The 18,969-nt window shown below is 43.5% G+C and overlaps 1 protein-coding gene across 1 annotated transcript in view; it reads left to right on the top strand.

The window, feature by feature from the left end:
* The window catches only part of FAM135B (family with sequence similarity 135 member B), a 231,264-nt gene that overhangs the window by 102,218 nt on the left and 110,077 nt on the right, over window positions 1–18,969 (top strand). The window contains exons 3-5 of the mRNA XM_026659287.1: window positions 6,087–6,226; window positions 13,731–13,801; window positions 15,375–15,548. Of these exons, the coding sequence (XP_026515072.1) occupies window positions 6,087–6,226; window positions 13,731–13,801; window positions 15,375–15,548 (385 nt within the window). The remainder of the gene's footprint in view (window positions 1–6,086; window positions 6,227–13,730; window positions 13,802–15,374; window positions 15,549–18,969) is intronic.

Here is an 18,969-nt window from a genome sequence, read left to right as displayed (position 1 = left end):
CGGGGGGGGGGGTGTCGATTTAAGATACGCAAATTCAGCTCGATTTCTACCCGCCGATTCAGGCGGGTAGTGTAGACCTAGCCTTAGGTCTACACTAATTGCACATTAATTGGTCTGTGTAGGCCTTGCTGGTGTGCAATAAAGGTTCCCTCATGTGTTTTAACGTCGTGCTGTTTGGAGCAGTACATCATGTATGTACTAAGAGACAGCCCTGAAAAAACCAAATGTATGGATATCTACATACAACTCAAAAAATGTTAAACATGAACCCTGAAAAGTGAAATTAATATACCCTGAAAAACACAAGCCCTCGTTATTGTCTATTAGGAACATCTAGAGTTACAGGGCAGTGGGATATGTGATGTGGTGTTGTTGGTTATATAGGGGACAGGAGATCATGTGTGGTTCAAGCACTGGCCTGGGACACGGGAGAAGAGTAGAATTCACTTCGGAGCTCTGCAGCAGACTTCCTGTGTGATTTTAGACAAGTCATTCAATCTTGTGTCTCCGTGTGCTGTCTAGACTGGCATTACAAACCCTTCCCAACCTCACAGAGGTGCGGTGAGAATTAATTCATTAGTGTCTGTGAGGTGAGACACTGTGACAATGGAGACCACGTAAGCACTTGCACAGACTAGGGCCTTGACCGTGCAAACACTCATGCCCAACTTTAAGCAGGTGAGTAATCCCATTGACTTTGTTTCACATACTTAATATTTGACATGTGTGGAAGAATTCGCAGAATCGGGGCACAAACTAGCTATCCACACAGGGGAAAGAGACAGAGAGCCAAGCTTGCCAGGCAGAAAAGAGTAACATCTGATGGAGCTTTATGCAGTTTATTTCCTAATTTGGCCCCCTCACATGATGGGAAACGTGGGGCTTTTCTTTGCAGGCAGTAATTAAATGGCCGCTAAACTGTATTCAAAACCATAGGGATTAAAAGCACACAAATCCTTCTTTAGAAAAACAAAAAGGGGCTCATGACATTTTAAACTACAGAAGAGTTCTTTTGTGTAAGGACATGAGGCTGATCAGTCCCAAGATTTTTAGTAATTGTCTTGGTACAGTGTTGCCAATTGAACAAAATGCATGAGACTGAACCTCCCGCCCCCCCCCCCAAAAAAAGCTATCTGAGGTTATTTTAAATACCAGGAGGTTTGCATCAAATCAACCCCTCCTTCAAAAAAAAACACAAACAAAAAAATGTCTTGGTCTCTGTCCAGATTTTTTAAATTAATTTTCATGTATTTATTTATTTATTAACTCTGAGGAGGGTGAGGGGAGTGTGTGTCTGTCTGTGCGCACGCACATGTATGTGTGCATTAGACACACAGCATGAAATTCAAGCTGAAGGGTACCAAAAATTCACACCCAAGTTGGGAGCAGTTATGACACTAGAATGAATTAGGTGATGAAAATCCTCCGATTTGCGCAGATAAATTGGCAAATGAAACCTAGTGGGAGTCAAGGCTAGGGTTGCCAGGCATCCGGTTTTCAACTGGAATGCCCGGTCGAAAAGGGACCTTGGCGGCTCTGTTCGGCTGCACAGGGGGGGCCCGGGGCTAAGGCAGGCTCACTACCTGCCTTAGCTCTGTGTGGCTCCCGGAACCAGCTGCCAGGTCTCTGCAGCCCCTAGACATGTGAGCGGCCAGTGAGGCTCCATGTGCTGTCCACGCCCCTAGTGCCGGCTTCGCAATTCCCGTTGGTCGGTTACCGCGACGAGCCTCCCTGGCTGCCCTGCCCCCAACCACCTGCCCCAGCCCGGATTGCCCTCCTGCACCCCCCAATACCCCAACCCCTTGCCCCAGCCTGGAGCCCCTTCCTTCACTCCAAAACCCTCACCCCAGAGCCCACATCCCCAGCCGGAATCCTCATCCCCCAGCCCGGAGCCCCCTCCCACACCCTGAACCCTTCATTTTTGACCCCACCCCAGAGTCTGCCCCTGCAACCGGAGCCCTCACACCCTCCTGCATCCCAGCCCCCTGCCCCAGTCCGGTGAAAGTGAGTGGGGGAGAGTGAGCGACAGAGGGAGGGGGTGGAGTAAGTTGGGGTGGGGCCTCAGAAAAGGGGTGGGGCAGGGCAGGGGTGTTTGGTTTTGTGCGATTGGAAAGTTGGTAACCCTAGTTAAGGCCCCTTGATTTTCTATGTTCGGCACTAACAATTCGGATTGCCAACATCTCAACAGAATAGGAGCTGTGTTCTTTATAATGCTTGAGCTGTTAGCAATGTCATCTTCACTAGCAGGGGAAATAAAGGACCCCCAGGGGCCGGACTGGCTTTCAGTTCACCTTTAAAACAGCATGCATGTCTTCTGCCTAAATTCTTGTAGTTACATAGCATCAACGTGGAGGGCCCTTGATACAGCGGCGATGCTGCCATTCCGCTGCATCTGGGTGGGACAGGATGCCAGCATCTCACACAGCATGGCTGAGTTTTCTGCACACCACCACACACTGCTCCATGGGGACTCCTACCACAGTCTGGCATAGTGACTTTTTGGAGTGGGGCTGGATACAGAGCCGAAGGCTGCAGTCACTGAAGTAGGTTGGGAGTGGATGGTGCTCAGCGTCTGGTGGATTAGTCTACCAGTGCATTGTAGCTCTCCTCTCTGGAGCCCTCTAGGAATGCTGATCTCTGTGAACATAGGGCATGTTGAATTTCAAAGCTGAAATGTTGAGTGTTTCCATTCATTTCAGGCATCCCTATTCAGTGGAACTCCTGAACATAATGGAAAGGGATATGAGTGACGAACTGGGACTGTTCTTAATGTGGTCTTTGAATGCTGAGTGGGAGTGTTGGCCTGGGAAGGCAGGGGAGTGTGGCTAGGATGGTCTGCATTGGGGGATGGGAGACTGGCCTTGAGGGAGGATACCTGAGCATGTAACATGAGAACCCAGGAAGGAGTTAGAGGCCAGGTGACATCTTTGCCCGGGAAACTGAACAAAGGCTGGGGGAGGAGACGTTGGGGGGAGAGAGAGTTTTTCAGGAGCTGGCTGGTAATGGAGGAAACCAAGACGGGTCTCTGCCCCCCCCACCCATGGGGCTGTGGTGCCCCTGGGACCCCAAGATGGACCTAACTGAGGGGGTCCTGTTGTCTGTGCCTGCAAGACCTGTCTTGGACTGTGTTCCTGTCGTCTAAATAAACCTTCTGCTTTACTGGCTGGCTGAGAGTCATGGTGAATCACAGGAAGCCGGGGGTGCAGGGCCTTGTGTCCTCCCACACTCCTTGACAATATGCAATTATTTTTGTTAAAGGAACAGGTTTATAAGGGGGCACTTGGATATGAAGCAAGGACCACTTGATCTGCAGTCAGACACTCTACCACTGAGCTATATGGAACATTCCCTGAGGCATTGTATCCATTCACCTTATAGTATAGAATCCTAGGCATTGTTGGCTGTCTTTGACTTTGACCTTCTCAATAAAAATAGTGGCTCTAATGCCGCCATGCAAATCTAACTTCCAAACCAATTATCCACTAGCAGTGGTCTGGGCAGGAATGTGTTTGAAATGAAAATTACATTAAGCTTTCCATCTCCGAAGAGAACCAGTATATCAATATCCAAATCAAATAACAGCAAAGCCCTTTTGTCTGTCAGATAGGAATAAGAATACATTAGGTCTGTAATATAATTTTCCAGGTGTCTCTAAAATGATGAGGTTTAAATTAAAATAAATATGACTGCATGCCTTTGAAGAGTTCATCTGGCTCAAGCATTCTATTGGAACAGCTGTAGCGCAACAAAGTAAATATGCTTTTTTTTTTTTTGGATTATCCACACTTATGAGCAGCAGCTGTCCAGGGTACCTGATGGGAAGACATTGGGTAGAGGAAATAATTTGTATATTCCCAAGTATGCTTGATAAAAATCAGAGTTAGGAAAACTGACTTGAATGTAGTTTAGAGTTTCAGCCAGATGGACCCGGTAAATATTGAATTCAGTCTGAACTGTATATAACTCATATTCCTCCATAAACCCTTTTAGATAGTAAACTTTTTGGCAGTGGGGCTGTCTTTATTTATGTATCTAGTACAGGCCAAACAGACTGGTGCTAAATAAATAATCAATGATGATTATTATGCTATAGTACCATTTGCCTATCTCCCTGGCAACATGCTTGGCTTTTAGAGAGTTCCCATACCACTCCCCCCTTTTTATTTTAATTTTTGCAAATAAAATTGACAATAGGAAATACTCCATGCTGCTCCCCTATAATAGTATCCAGAGATACGGACTGCAAATTGTATACACATTTTCCACCAACTGGAGAGAAGTAAAACAACAGTGATCCATTCAGCAGAATTCATTCAGTGCCACCTCCTCTTGATCAGAGTTTCACAAACGAGTGCTTCCTCAGACCTCCCGGCTTGCACGGGAGCAGTTGTAGCCTTGGGTTTGCAAACGACATAGTGTTGCCTGCTCTGTTCATTTGGCAGTTGTGATGAGTACAAAACATCTGCACAAAGGTCCCAGTTCAGGAAAGCACTTCAAACGCTTGCTTAACTCCTTTCCTGTTCATAAAAGCACACGCTTGAATGCTTTCCAGAATAGGGATAAGAGACTTAGGTTTTTCAGTTCTGCCTCTCTTTACAGGAGCAAAACTTCTGCACCTTTTAAGTAGACTCGCTTGAAAGCGAGGAGAGTTGTTGAACTAGATTGTAAACTCTTGGGAGCAATGAGGATCATTTTGTTCTGGGTTTGTACAGTGCCTAGCACAATGGGGTCCTGGCCCGTGACTGGGCCTTCTAAACGCACTGCTAATACAAATAAATAATAATAATATTATAATATTCCAGAAAACCATCAGTCAGAACTTACGTGAGCTGGGGTGACCTTAGGGGGTGGGTAATCAGGTTTGCTACCCTGGGCACCAATGTTCAGGGGTGTCAAATCCTTGTTTGTTTGTTTGTTTGTTTGTTTTTGTCAATTTGTTTTTGCTTGACAGGTGTTTTTATTGCTTTTGCTTGTGCATTTTGTGCGGGATTGGGGATGGGGCATTGAAAATGTTTTCTACCCTAGGTGACAAAACAGGGCCAGTCCTGTGCTCAAGAATCATGTTTTTAAAATTCACATGGTCACAGAATGGCTCTGGGTAGGGCTGGATGGGAGGAAGCTTTGCAGGGATGTTGTTGCCCCAAGGCAATAGAAGTGTAATTACTAGAGGATACTGATTAAAAATTATGGTACAACCTTGAAAGTCTCTGAACACCAGAGACCCTTATATCAGTGATGGGCATGCTCGCACTGTAGACTGCTAAGTCAGTCTGTTACTTGGATGTAAGTCTGGTATAGCGCTAGCTAGAGAACATCTATACCTCAAACTGTAGCAACTTGTGCTTTTAGCTCTGGAGGTTCCTGGTGTGTCACTCAAGAGGGAAGCTGTCATATGCTCCGGATCCCAGGGATTCCACAGAATTATTGGAGGTTAGGAAGAGTTTTTTGTGGTTTCTTTGCACTTCTGTGTTTTAGCCTGGAGCAGAGAGGGGACAGCTGACCTAGCATTTCTGGCCCAGCCATGGTATTTCACGGAAGAACCTGCTTTCTCAGAAGATACTCAGCCAAATTTTACAGATTCCAAGCTAGGGTTCTGATGAGCTGCTTAATCATAGAATATCAGGGTTGGAAGGGACCTCAGGAGGTCATCTAGTCCAACCCCCTGCTCAAAGCAGGACCAATCCCCAGACAGATTTTTGCCCCAGATCCCTAAGTGTCCCTTTCAAGGATTGAACTCACAACCCTGGGTTCAGCAGGCCAATGCTCAAACCACTGAGCTATCCCCCCCTTAAGTATCCTAAACCTCTCAGGAGAACCTTACAGGGCATATCCATCATTAGAAACAATGTCAGTGTCCTCCTTTAAAAAGCAGCCTGCCTGCTGCAGCTTGTTTTCTTTCAATGCCTCAGCAGGGGACCATTATCCTGCAGCAACATTATGCTCCATTAACATTAATTATTAGGAATGTGAGTGTGTAATTACAAATATAAATACAATGGGCCTAATTAATCCTGGGAGCCGAAATGTAAGCTAGAAAATGATCTCATTGCAAATATCCAAAGCCATGCTCTGTCTGTTTTGTGCAGGTGACTCTAGCCTCTCTTCAGCCTGCGTTCATGAGAACAACGTGCACAGTAGAATATTTCAGATCTTATACAGGAACGAAGAGATTGTTATCAACGAATCGATGAACTTCAGGGTCCACTTACTCCTAGATGGCGAGAGGGTGAGTTTTCATTGGATGTGAATAAAACAGATACTTTTCTGTTACAATGCACAGGCGGTATCCAGACGTCAGGCTTTCAACTGAATTCTAGAACAGAGTTGAAACTGATGGCTGGGTCATGTCATCTGTGCTCTAGCCAGCACTGGGGACCTGCTCCATCTCTCTTGGAGCTTCTTGGGGCACACGGGAAGTGTGGAGTCTGCAGCGTCCTTTTGGCTAGTACAACCTATTCTCCCACTTGGTATGCCCAGAGCTGGCTGCTATTGGGAGGTTGGGGGGGGAGCAGGGTCATGGCCCTACTTTCACTCTTGGATGGTTTGTGACCCCTCTGGGCACTAGGGAAGGAGCAATCCCTGTACTCCCCAGAGAACCGGCAGTGCAATTCTGCTTTATCCTTTCACAGCATGGCGATACATGTTCTTTGTGCCTTCCACCCATGTTGTTTACACGTACTGCCTGATCTGGTATGCCCATTCCTATGTTGCCCCTGTACAAGGACTATATTCAATTCTGTCATTCATATCTGCTCTCAGTAACGATGAAGATCTCAAGAGATCAGCTGCTCTCACAGAAATTCAGAAAATAGACCCTTCTGGTCCTGCAGACAACCTGGAATAAATGCCCCGGGTTAGGTTTGGGCGTGGCAATTCAACCCCTTCCCCTCCCCCGCTTCTCTTCATATCCTGAAATTCAAAGAGGAGCAGATCCAGTGTTCTGGCATTGGCTCATCTGAACGTACATGTAGCTTTAAAAACAGTTATGGTGTAAAGTCTCTTTTAGTTAAAACTACTAGAAAAAACTAAGAAGTGAGGTTCTTACCCACAAAAGCTTATGCTCCCAATACTTCTGTTAGTCTTAAAGGTGCCACAGGACCCTCTGTTGCTTTTTACAGATTCAGACTAACACGGCTACCCCTCTGATAATTTAAGTTTGTTTGAACTGCTTCCTTTCCTCTATTCTTACCGTGGGATTGATCTCCTGTGTTCTCGCCTAAAACATTTGTTTCTAGTTTTATGTATGTTTATATGAGAAATGGACAATCATGAACTGTGAAGGAAGGGAAAATACCCTCCTTTCACGTATTGTGAAATTTGACAGAAAAAAGAGTTCTAACAAATTTAGCTGCAAATTAATTTACCATCATGATGCAAAATCTGTCATTAATCAGTCTCTCTCCCCAAGTTACGGTGACTTCCACTAGGTCGAGTGGCTTCATGCTGACTGCTGCATTAGCATTTGGGACAGATTTTCCTGCCGAAAATGAAAATGATCCTGCCAGATTCCTCACACTAGCTCAAACTCGTCCCTGTGCCTGATGTGTTGTGTGGAGCGTGGTTTAGATAATAAGCTCCTAAGGGAAATGACAGGGGCCTGGTTCGTCACTCGCACACTGGCTTTACACAGATACCAACACCGTTGTCTTCACTGGAGTCACACCAAAGCAATTCGGGAGTAAATGAAAGAAGAATCAGACCCCATGTCGACTTATGTATTTACACATCACTGGATGTACTGCTGACACTCTGTAAATAATAAGTAACAATAACTGTCACTCAGAAACTTTGGTACTTTTCATTCCTTTGTTTGGCAGCTTATTCATCACATGATAGAGCCCCGTCCTGCCAGCCTTCCTCAGATCAAGTAGCACCTCGCTTTGCAAGCAGTGGAGGAAGGTGCTACTCTGCATGAGTAAGGGTGGAAGAGTCACCGAGGCACAGAGCTGATCAATGACCAATAAAGTTAGTTAGAAAGTCAGACGGGGCAACTTCGGTGCTTGAGTTACTATCCTCTGTGCATTTTGGCTGTCAGAGCTTGATTTAGAAAATATTCCAGTAAACAAGCTGCATGCACTACCAAACGGTGTTTGAGTAATTCCATCTAGGGGATAGGCTGCTAACAGTGTATTCGGTACAAAATAATAGTATTATTGGGTGGATTTTGGTTAGATTCTCTCCTTGTGATCTGTTTCCATAACCCAAGAGAAACTTAAATGTCCTTTACACTTAAAAATATGGAAATAACTCTGGAGTCCAGCCATAGGTGGAATATGCCACCAATTATCAGGCTTGGAGGGGCAATGAGTACACCAGTTTCCATCTAAATATGCCTCATTAAAACTCTCTAGTGTTGTGGCAGTTGGCTCTGCCTCATTCTAATATCCCAGAATGCATCATTCTTTGATTTTATTGGAAATGATGGTTATGATGTTAGGTGGAATAAGCCCACAGGGTTGCAAAGGAGCCTAATTTATTTTCTCATGGGTTTCAATTTCTTTTTTAATAATAATAATAATTAATAATTAATAATACATTATTATTTTATTAACAATAATAAAAAGCTGGTTCCATGCTCTTCAGTAAATGGTGATAGGAGAGAATGATGCATTCTGGGGTGTGATGGTAGAGTTGAGCCACCTGACATGAATCTGGGATTCTTTACAGTCAATTTTTAGCACTTTCTGTTCTCTCAACCTGCGTATTGGGGGCACACAGCACCAATTGCTCAAATCAGCCATAGGGAAATAGAATTTCCTTTGGCTTACTTTTTTTGATTTCTAAGCTGCCTTTTAAAGATGTCATCCAGAGGAGACTATACACCTAGGTGTTTATATAGCATTCCAAAGCAACTGTGTCCCAGTAAAACTTGAGGGCATGATCAAAAGATTATTGATGTGACAGGAAAGCCTATGACTGATGTCAGTGAGTTTTGGATAAAGGCCCCAAGGCCCAGAGTTTTGAAGGTATTTAGGTGTTTTGAAGGTATCTAAAGATGGAAAAGACATTCCAAGTAGGTTCTCCCTGTTTCAGGCCTCATTGCTAACTCCAAGCTACCTACTCATATGCACCTCACATCACATAGTGAGGAGAAGCCATTTAATCCTCGCTATTCCCTGCTGTGTGCCTCATGTGCCCCTCCACTGTAGCTTTAGCGCGACCATCGTGCCTGGAATTGTGGGGAACAGTTGGGCTGTTGTAGGGAAAGGCTATACCAGAACTCCTTGTGCCTGATTCTGACCTAATTTACACTGGAGAAGGAATCTGATGTAAAGCCTGTTGATTTCTAAGGGCATTGTAGTCAATGGGGTTATATTGGTGCAGAGCTGGTCCGGACATTTCTATTGGAATAAATGCAGTGTCTGCAGAATTGAAATTTCCCATAGGAATATTTTGATTTGCTGATTTTTTTTTTCATTTTTTTGCATTGGGGAAATTGAAATGAAAATATTCCATTGACTGGAGAGTACTTTGTAGTGTCTTATCTTGAAAGTTCTCATTCTTCTGTAACTCTTCCTGATTTCAGTGGGAGTAGCAGGTGCTCAACAGCTCTTAAGATCACATGCCAAATTTCATCCACACTTGGTGGATGAGACTTGATCTGTCTCAGGCACAGCCCATGGATCGAATCCCTAGTTTAAATGCAGACTGCAATTCCAAAGGCTTTGCTATATAATAATTATTTCCTTTGTATCCAGCAGTGACTGTGATTTGAGTTTTAGCAACAACAATACACTTTAAAAAAAAAAGTCTTGTTTTGATAAACATGCTTGCAGGTATTTCAAGACAAATATTCAATAGGTAGAGGTTGGAATTTCCTCATCTCAGATCCCACCATGAGGTATCATATCCTGCACTGCAAAATAATAGATTACTTTGGGAGGGTTTAAGTACCTTTACTTTGATTATTATGACAAAGCTAACTCCTTCTTGAATTCTAAATTATCTCCTTCCCCACGCCCACACACATAAAAAGATGTTGTTTCACCTTTGCAAGATGTAGTTAAAGCAAATGTTATACCAGGTATCATATGATTCATGCATATCTGTGTAGGTCTGGTGCCTTTGAAATGTCTTTAGTGGGTTACTGACAGGGGTTAAAGTAAGTTAAAGGACTTACCGGTATGCCGGAGTCCTGAGCAGGGGCATGGCCTCAACCAGAAGAGGCATGGCCTCAATCGGAAGAGGCGGGACCTTTAAATCAAGATTTAAAGGCCCCAGAGCCTTTAAATCACCTCCGGAGCTACCAGCTGCAGAGGTGGCTAGGAGCCCTGGGGCGATTTAAAGGGCCCGGGGTGCTGGCCGCCGCTACTGCAGTGGAGCTCCGGACCATTTAAATCACGGCCGGAGTCCTGCTGCCAGAGCCCCGGTTTAGTGGCGGCCGGGCTTGGGCAGTGCTTTAAAGGTCCGGGGCTCCCCGCAGTGGCTTGGGAGGCGATTTAAAGGGCCCTGGGTTCCAGATGCTGCGGGGAGCCCCAGGCCCTTTAAATCACCAGCCTGGGGAAGCCGGTTGGTCCGGCACGGCGCACTGGCTCTTGCCGATACGCCGGACAGGACCGGACCGGACTTACTTACTTTCACCTCTGGTTACTGATATAAGGCCTTTTGCTGCAAGGAACTGAGTACATGCTACAGTGTGCTTGTGTACAGCAATGTCTTTGTAGAGAGTCTGTTATACACAGAGGAGTAGTTCCTTTTCTATCAAGTAGAGGACAGGGTACACTAACCAGTAACACCTTCTTCAGTTTCTGCCCTACATTGCTATGGTGTGTTAAACAGTCATTGTGTTGTACATGAGAAGTAGCTACATTTTAGTAATAGAAGCACTGATTTCTGCTTGTATTTCAGTTAACTAAAACTAAATGCAAGACATTGTTATAAACTCTCTCCTAAAGTTGCATTGCTGGTTGAGAAAAGTGAAACAGACAATTGTTAGAGGATTAGATTCTGCTTCCATTCTTTAGCACGTATTTCTGTTGGCTTTAATTGTGTCAAACTATATGGTGCAGTGCTAGATCCATTCTTTCCAAGGTTAATTTAAATTAATTTGCAGCTCATCTTATTTTCTTTTTCATAAAATCGAATTCAAATTCTTTTATTAACAAAAAGATATCAGGAAAAACTTCCTGATGGTGAGCTCTATTAGACGAGGGTGTCAACCACTCAATTTGAAGGCCAGATCTGGCCCATATGATATATTTATTTGGCCTGCTTGGTACATCCAGATTCTGCAGAATCTAAGTTGTCCTTAAAATGTTTACCCCTCATATTTTGCAACTAAAATCTTCCTAATATGAGCCAATTGCAAACCGATAAAGTGCTTTCTTCCTAAGTCTGCAGAGAGCCTATAAGAAAGGCTCTGAGAGGTATGAACACCCCTTTAATCTCACTGGGGTGTTAACTATAAAGACTAAGGATATTTGAAATGTTGGGATTAACTGTTTGCAGTGTGGTAGCCATCTTGGTCCCAAAATACTAGAGACACAAGGTGGGTGAGGTAATATCTTTTATTGGACCAACTTCTGTTTGTGAAAGAGACAAGCTTTTGATTTTACATTCTGTAACCCACTAACCCCCCTTTGTCCTATGACTGCAGAGTCTTGAATGGTCCCTTGCAACATGTGTAAACACCTTATGCTATACAATCTGTTCCACTTCGTATTTAGCTGTGACACTCTGAGTATCTTTCCCAGACCTAAAGAGCTCTGTTTAAGCTCAAAAGCTTGTCTTTTCCACCAATACAAGGTGGTCCAATAAAAGATACTACCTCAGAATTAACTATTTAATTTATGATTGTTTTATCAGTAATTGGACTCTGCAGTAGTTATTGACTGAGAATCACCACGGTTCATGGTTCTGTATGAATGTAGAAGTAAAACTAGTCCCTGCTGTCAGTGAACTCACAATATAATTCAGACTAATAATCTCCTAAAGAGTAAGCTGAGCTATCCATTACTTGGAACATCTAAACTTGATGATAAAACCACTACAAATGTCCTGTGTGGGTGTGACATTCCTCAATCTGGACTGTTGAACAGCTGTGTCCCCTCAATGTTCCAACCGGGGCTGCCTTTTACACTGCTGGCCTATTCATGCACACCTTCTAGCATGCAAAATCACTCCCAGCTGAATGATATGGGTGCTCTAGCTAGTCATTCCTGAATTATAGTGCAGAGTGACACCAGTAAATGCTCAGTCCCAGACGTGTCCCCAGAAATGTACGTCTTGTACTGCCCAGCTCCCTCTTGGACAATACAAGCTCATAGAAAGTCTGCCATTTCATTAATAGAAAATGATATGCACAAACCCTATTATCTCAAATGGAGGTTCTCAAACATTTCAGTCCAAACATACTGGCTTAGTTAAAACAATAAAAGTTTATTAACTATGGAAAGATAGATTTTATGTGGTTGCAAGTAATGAGGTGCAAAAATCAGAAGTAGTTACAAAGAAATAAAAGATAAAAGACAAACTAATATCTGATTTAACAAGCTAAGTGAACTTAAAGCAATAGAATTTCTCTCACAGCAGTCTGGCTGGATTTTTCAGCCAGGACCCCTCCCCCAGTTCAATTCCCTCTTTTGTATTTCAAACATTGTTAATGCCGTGAATAGAGATGAGGGGAGAGAGGTGATTTGTGTCCTCTGTTCTCCCTTCTTATACCATTTCTTTTCTTTGAGAATCATCTCCAGCTGGGGTTCAGAGGACAGCAAGTCTGTCTGCCAAGATGTAAATTTCTCGCTGACACCCTTCTTCCTGCCAACGAATGGCCGCTTAACCGGGTGACAGTCTCTTTGATTATGCTGACACCTGGCTGAGGTGCTGGCTAGCAATTTGTCTCTGAGGAACTGGTCTGGGCTGCTTCCTCAGATTTAGAATATGCCTTACTGACATCATACAAAAGAATTGTATAACTTTACATACAATGTTGACACACATATTTCATCAGGACAGTAATGTTCAGCAAATTATGAGTTTTCAAATTATACCTCATAAGGCGTATTTTGTAAAAAAAAAATTATCATAGTCTTGTAAAAAGGATGAACATGAGGGTACAGTCGGTCACAGTGGGACAATCTTTCACTGGCAGGGTTTGGACTAGATGAGCCGATAGGACTTTTCCATCTCTAATTTCTGTGGTTTATTTAGATTGTCAGCTCTTTGTGTGAGGGACTGCCTTTTTGTTCTCTGTTTGGTACAGCACAATGGCTACGGCTCCTGGGCATTACTACAATACAAATAATAATGACAATCATTCACCAAATTACTTAAATTTCTGAGTATAGTGTAATAGGGAATTAACATGTCTGAACCAGTATGTTTTACATACTCTTTTGAGTAGAGATGAGCCAAAACCTTATGACTGAACAGCCCTGCTCTGAACACCTCTGAAGCTGTTTGAAAGCTGGATGCAACATTTATAATGTGGGTTCTTTCTGCATTCTGAAGCACGTTCCATTTAGCGACAGTTTGCTTACTGCTCATGCCATCAAATCTTATTCTCATTTCAGAGCAATGTATTTGTATGTCTAAAGCTGGACAGTAGCTCTGAATCCTGCTGTAGCTGACCAGTTATATTGCCCAGATGTTCTATGTATACACTTCAGCAGCTTTCTCACACTGCTCCTACATTTCTTTGCACTCTCTTTATCAGACAAAATTATTGCTTTGTGCTTGGGTTTTGTGTGAGCTGGCTTACACAGGTAACTCTGCCCTTCTGTTCTTTGCAGGTGGAAGATGCATTAAGCGAAGCAGATTTTCAGCTCAAGTTGGACCTGCACTTTACTGATAGTGAACAACAGTGAGTGCCGTTTTAAAGCCCCATTGATGTTGTAGGGACTCTCCCGCCTTTGGGTAACATGAATTCAGTGAAAGTTAAAGGGTCTTTTGGAAACTGGAGAGCTCTGATTTGGCTTCCGTCTCTCTTGCAGAGGTGCCTGCCCATGCCTCTTCCTCTCCTCCTCCATCCCTCTCCCCCACCAAGGACATTTTTTTCATCCCTCCCCTTGCAGCAAGAGATTTTCTATTTTAAGGGTGAAATTTTCAGAGGTGCTTGGCACGTCTCTAACTGCTACCATGGAAACAGGAAAACAGGAGTTTTCCCATTGACTCAGTGGGACCAGGGGCTGCAATTTGGGAAAGCATTGCTTTTCAGCACATGCTTCAACATTGTCCTGGATAAGGATGGACTTAAGCAGATGTCTAGTGCTTTTCTGAATCAGGGCCAGAGTTAGGTCAAGGCTGAGCACAGTTGGAAAATCTCACCCTCTGTGTGTATGGGCTAAGAGCCTGATCCTATGCCACTAAAATCAATGAGAGTTTTGCCATTAACTTCCACGGGAAGAGGATCAGCCCTTGATACAGGAGCTTTGCATTACTCCTAGTTCACCGGTCTTGCCAAACCACACTTGTAGCTGTGCTTGAAGGAGCCTCTCAGGCCCTGCTGAGGTCATTGAAAAGTCTTCCAGTGACTTCAGCAGGAGTTAGATGAGGTCCACAGTGAGCTCCTTGGAGTTGGGCGTCACACCTAATTTGGCCCCAAGTCACCTTACACTTTACAGTGGAGCTCAATGTGCCATTTCCATGTAGCTTTTGTATGGTGTAGATGAAACGAGAGAAGCTGTGCTATTGCATGGTGGTGGTGGTGGCGGGGCGGGGGAAAGTGCTTTAACATGTCAGGGGTGCGATGAGGGCCTGGAGGAGAAAGCAGGGTCAGGAAAATGAACTGCAATTTATCAGAAATAATCTAGTGCATTTATTTCATTTTACAACTGTTATTGTTATCTGAACAATTATTCACCCGGCCTTTTTTAAAGAAAAGTTTCTCTAGTGGTATTTTGGTAGGAACAATTACACAAGTCTCAGTGAAACAACTCTGTTCATCCAAGGATGCTCTGAGGGGTCTTTAAAACCCTCCAGTAACAGGCCTGTTCTTTCGCAATTGCCGTCCCCCTGAGGCAAAGCAGACTGTCTGGTGCTACGCATCCAGATTAGTGCTAAATTCTGGGTGCTGAAATTTGAATTAGCGGGGCAGCCTGCTACCTGCACTTCTTCCCTGCTACCCCAAAGTTTCCCCCTAGTGTGAGTGTGGTGTACAGGAAGGAGATTGCTGCTTGTCTGGCAGCCCCAGGATGGGGCTCTTGCGTTCTGTCATATTTGTTTTTTACTGTAGAGTAATAATATTTACATCCCCGCTACTTGCAAGTGCAATTAAGAGATAAGCATCAGCTGAGTAAATGCTCTGGTAGCTGAGACTGTCACTGTGAAGTGATAAAAAATTCAGCTCATGTGGTCTCCCAGTCTGCTGCCTTCAATGCCATTGTAGACTGTGACAACTTAAGATTTCACTAACCCTTGTAAACCTCTCCTTTCAGGCTGAGAGACATTCCAGCGATCCCTGTGATAAGCAGCCGTACTTTGGGGCTTCACTTCCATCCAAGAAGAGGCTTGCACCACCATGTTCCTGTCATGTTTGACTATTTCCACCTGTCAGTGATATCTGTTACAGTGCATGCCTCACTGGTAGCGTTACACCAGCCACTGATCAGGTAAAGAGCAGAGAAATGGCGGTCGCGGTACAGTTCTTGCGACAATGTTCACCCATCTGATAGTAGCAGCCCGGGCTTTAGAGCGGAAGGATGGACTTGAGCTTCTGGTCCTGGACTGGGATTCCGGAAGTCTGGGTTTGTATCTTGGCTCTGCCACAGACTTCTGGAGTGTCCTTGGGCAAATCGCTTCATCTCTCTGTGCCCCAGTTCCCCTCCCTAAAATAGGGATGATAGCACAACCCCACTTGACAGGGATGTTATGAGGATGAACACATGAAAGATTGTGAGACGCTTAGATAGGGCTGCTTGGGGCCATATAAGTCCCTTAGATGGACAGATGTGAGATATTGTCATTTCTCCCTAGACCTAGATACTGCTGTGAAGTATGTAACTATTGGTGTATGTTGTCTTTATAATGTGCACTATATGTTCTCAGTTCTCCCACCGGATAGTTTTGCCAACATCTCCCTGTGCTCCATTATGCTCCTCTATAAATGGACAGAACACTAATAGCTATGGGGTGTGGGAGGAGGGGGGAATGGCATTCTTCTCCTGAGAGGATTTTCAAGATTTTGAGACATTTTCTCATCCTGAGTCAGGATGCAAATATGAAATCTCAAATTTTCATGAGCTGACAAACCTATTGGTTTGGGTCAACGGAAATGTTTTGTTTTTATTTTGACCTTTTTTTACTATGCGTTAAATTTCAGTTTAAAAGGTTAATTGATTAAATTGAAACCCATTACTTTTCATTTCAGAAAATATCGTCATGTGATATTTCAACAATTTCAAAACATTATTTTTTTTTTTGGTTTGCTGGGGAATTCTTGGGAGCTGACCCTTTCCCACAGACAGTTTGAGTTTCGATGAATTGGCATTATCAGCAACTCCCCCTCCACCCCCGTTTTGTCAAAAAATTGCCAACCAGCTCCAGTTATTAGGCTTAATTATTGTTTATAAAGTATTTTGTTATCCTCTAAGGCAGGGGTTCTCAAACTGGGGATCGGGACCCCTCAGGGGGTCACACGGTTATTACATGGGAGGTCGCGAGCTGTCAGCCTCCACCCCAAACCCTGCTTTGCCTCCAGCATTTATAATGGTGTTAATTTATAAAGGGGGTCATATTCAGGGGCTTGCTATGTGAAAAGGGGTCACCAGTACAAAAGTTTGAGAACCACCGCTCTAAGGAAAGGAGCTAGAGAAGTGTAAAGTATTATTACTATGAGACATAAACAGCATGCTAGGCCACTGATCTATAGCTGGGTTACTATTAAAGCTTAAAAATGTGATTTTGTGGATGTTTATGAAGAAAAGAGTGTTTTGCTTTCATGCAGTGGAATGGAAATACATTTCTGACAACACAATATATGGTCTCATTTGGTTCAGTCAATAATAATGATAATCTGAAAGTGCAATATTGTGGATTTATCTGCCTCTTGATAAACTTCAAGAAACCTAAATATTAATATAGCATAAATTCACTAACCATAAAACAGGGTAAAATAAATAGTATAAAAGCAACTTCTGTGCCATGCAGTCTCAAACAAAACCAGCCTATTAAAACCAGTGTTCTTTTCTCCAAGTTCAGAGCCTTTGTGTATAGGCAGGCTTATCTTTGCAGTGTTTGTTGGGATCACAAAGAAAAAGGCTTAATTGTAAGAGTTTTGATCTAATAATAAGACCTTATTTTTGCAAAGCCTCAGTAACTTTCTGATCATAAATTCTCTATCTTGTCACAGTATATTAAGATAAAAGCAAAGCTTAGTTATTTGCAGAACAAAAAAAGGAAAAATTAGTGTGTGGTAGCCTTTGGTGTTTCATCATATTTTAGTTTCCTGGGAATCTTAAATTGTTTTCATGTAGATTCAGAGATTCTAAGGCCAGAAGGGACCATCATCATCATCTAGTCTGACCTCCTGTATAACACAGGTCAGAGAACTTCCCCAAAACAATTCCTAGATCAGATCTAGATTCCTAGAGCTTTAAAAATTGTCAGTGATGGAGAATCCACCACAACCCTTGGTAAATTGTTCCAGTGATTAATTACTTTCACTGTTAAAAATTTACACCTTATTTTATCTCTTAATTTTCTAGCTTCAACTTCTAGCCACTGGATCATGTTATACTTTCTCTGCTAGACTGAAGACCCCATTATTAAATATTTTTTCCCCGTGTAGGTACTTATAGACTGTCATCGTCACCCCTTAACTTTCTCTTTGTTAGACTCAAGGAGCTTGATCTATGTAGCTTATCACTATACAGAATATTTTCTAATCCTTTAATCATTCTCATGGCTCTTCTCTGAACCCTCTCCAATTTATCAACATCCTTCTTGAATTGTGGGCACCAGAACTGGACACGGTATTCCAGCAGTGGTCGCACCAGAGCCAAATACAGAGGTAAAATAACCTCTCTTCTCCTACTCAAGAGTCCCCTATTTGTGCATCCTAGTATCGCATTAGCTCTTGTGGCCACAGTGTCACACTGGGAGCTCATGTTCAGCTGGATATCCACCACGACCCCAAAATCTTTTTCAGAGTCACTGCTTCCCAGGATAGAGTCCCTCTTCCTGGAAGTATGGCCTATGTTCTTTATTCCTAGATGGATATGTTTCCATCCAGCCATATTCAAACACATTGTTTGCTTGCGCCCAGTTACCATGCAGTCTAGCTTGCTCTGAATCAGTGACCTGTCCTCTTCAGTGTCTGTTTATTCATTACACATTGTTTATCTGTAGAGCAGTGGTTCTCAAACTTTTGTACTGGTGACCCCTTTCTCATAGCAAGCCTCTGAATACGACCCCCTTCATAAATTAACACCATTATAAATGCTGGGGGCAAAGCAGGGTTTGGGGTGGAGGCTGACAGCTCGCGACCCCCCATGTAATAACCTTGTGACCCCCTGAGGGGTCCTGACCCCCAGTTTGAGAACCCCTGCTGTAGAGCAATGGAAATTCTCATTCTTCCAATCTCGCTTTGTCCACTGCAAGCTCATCCCCATCCTGGAGCCTGGCTACATTAATGAAGGAAACAATAATACATTTGTATAAATATCAGGTCAGACTTTCTTCCCAGACATGGCTGTTACTATGGTTCCTCCCTCAGGACTGTTCTGCCCACCCCCTAGATCCTCTCCCCAAAGAGCTATTCCAATCTCACTTACATTTAAATAGGGAAATGTGACCTGTATCAGTGAGTCAACAGAACCTACTTAATCCTTTCTAACAAGAATCACTGTTTGCCTAACGGACAGGATATTTAAGGTAAACACTACCTTACTACCATATTACCCCTTCCATTATCTCTCATCACTATGGTTGGCGGAGGCATAGTGCACAGTCAGAATCTCAGCTACATGGCCAGCCCAGATGGTTTTAAGCATAACTGTGGAGTACAATACAATTAGCAGCTCAGTTTTGACA

This window comes from Terrapene carolina, unplaced genomic scaffold (assembly GCF_002925995.2).
Source record: "Terrapene carolina triunguis isolate 2854851 unplaced genomic scaffold, T_m_triunguis-2.0 Scaffold58, whole genome shotgun sequence".
In the NCBI taxonomy this organism is placed as follows: domain Eukaryota; kingdom Metazoa; phylum Chordata; order Testudines; family Emydidae; genus Terrapene; species Terrapene triunguis.
Note: the sequence above shows the minus strand (reverse complement) of the source record. Positions and strands in the feature narration are given on the sequence as shown.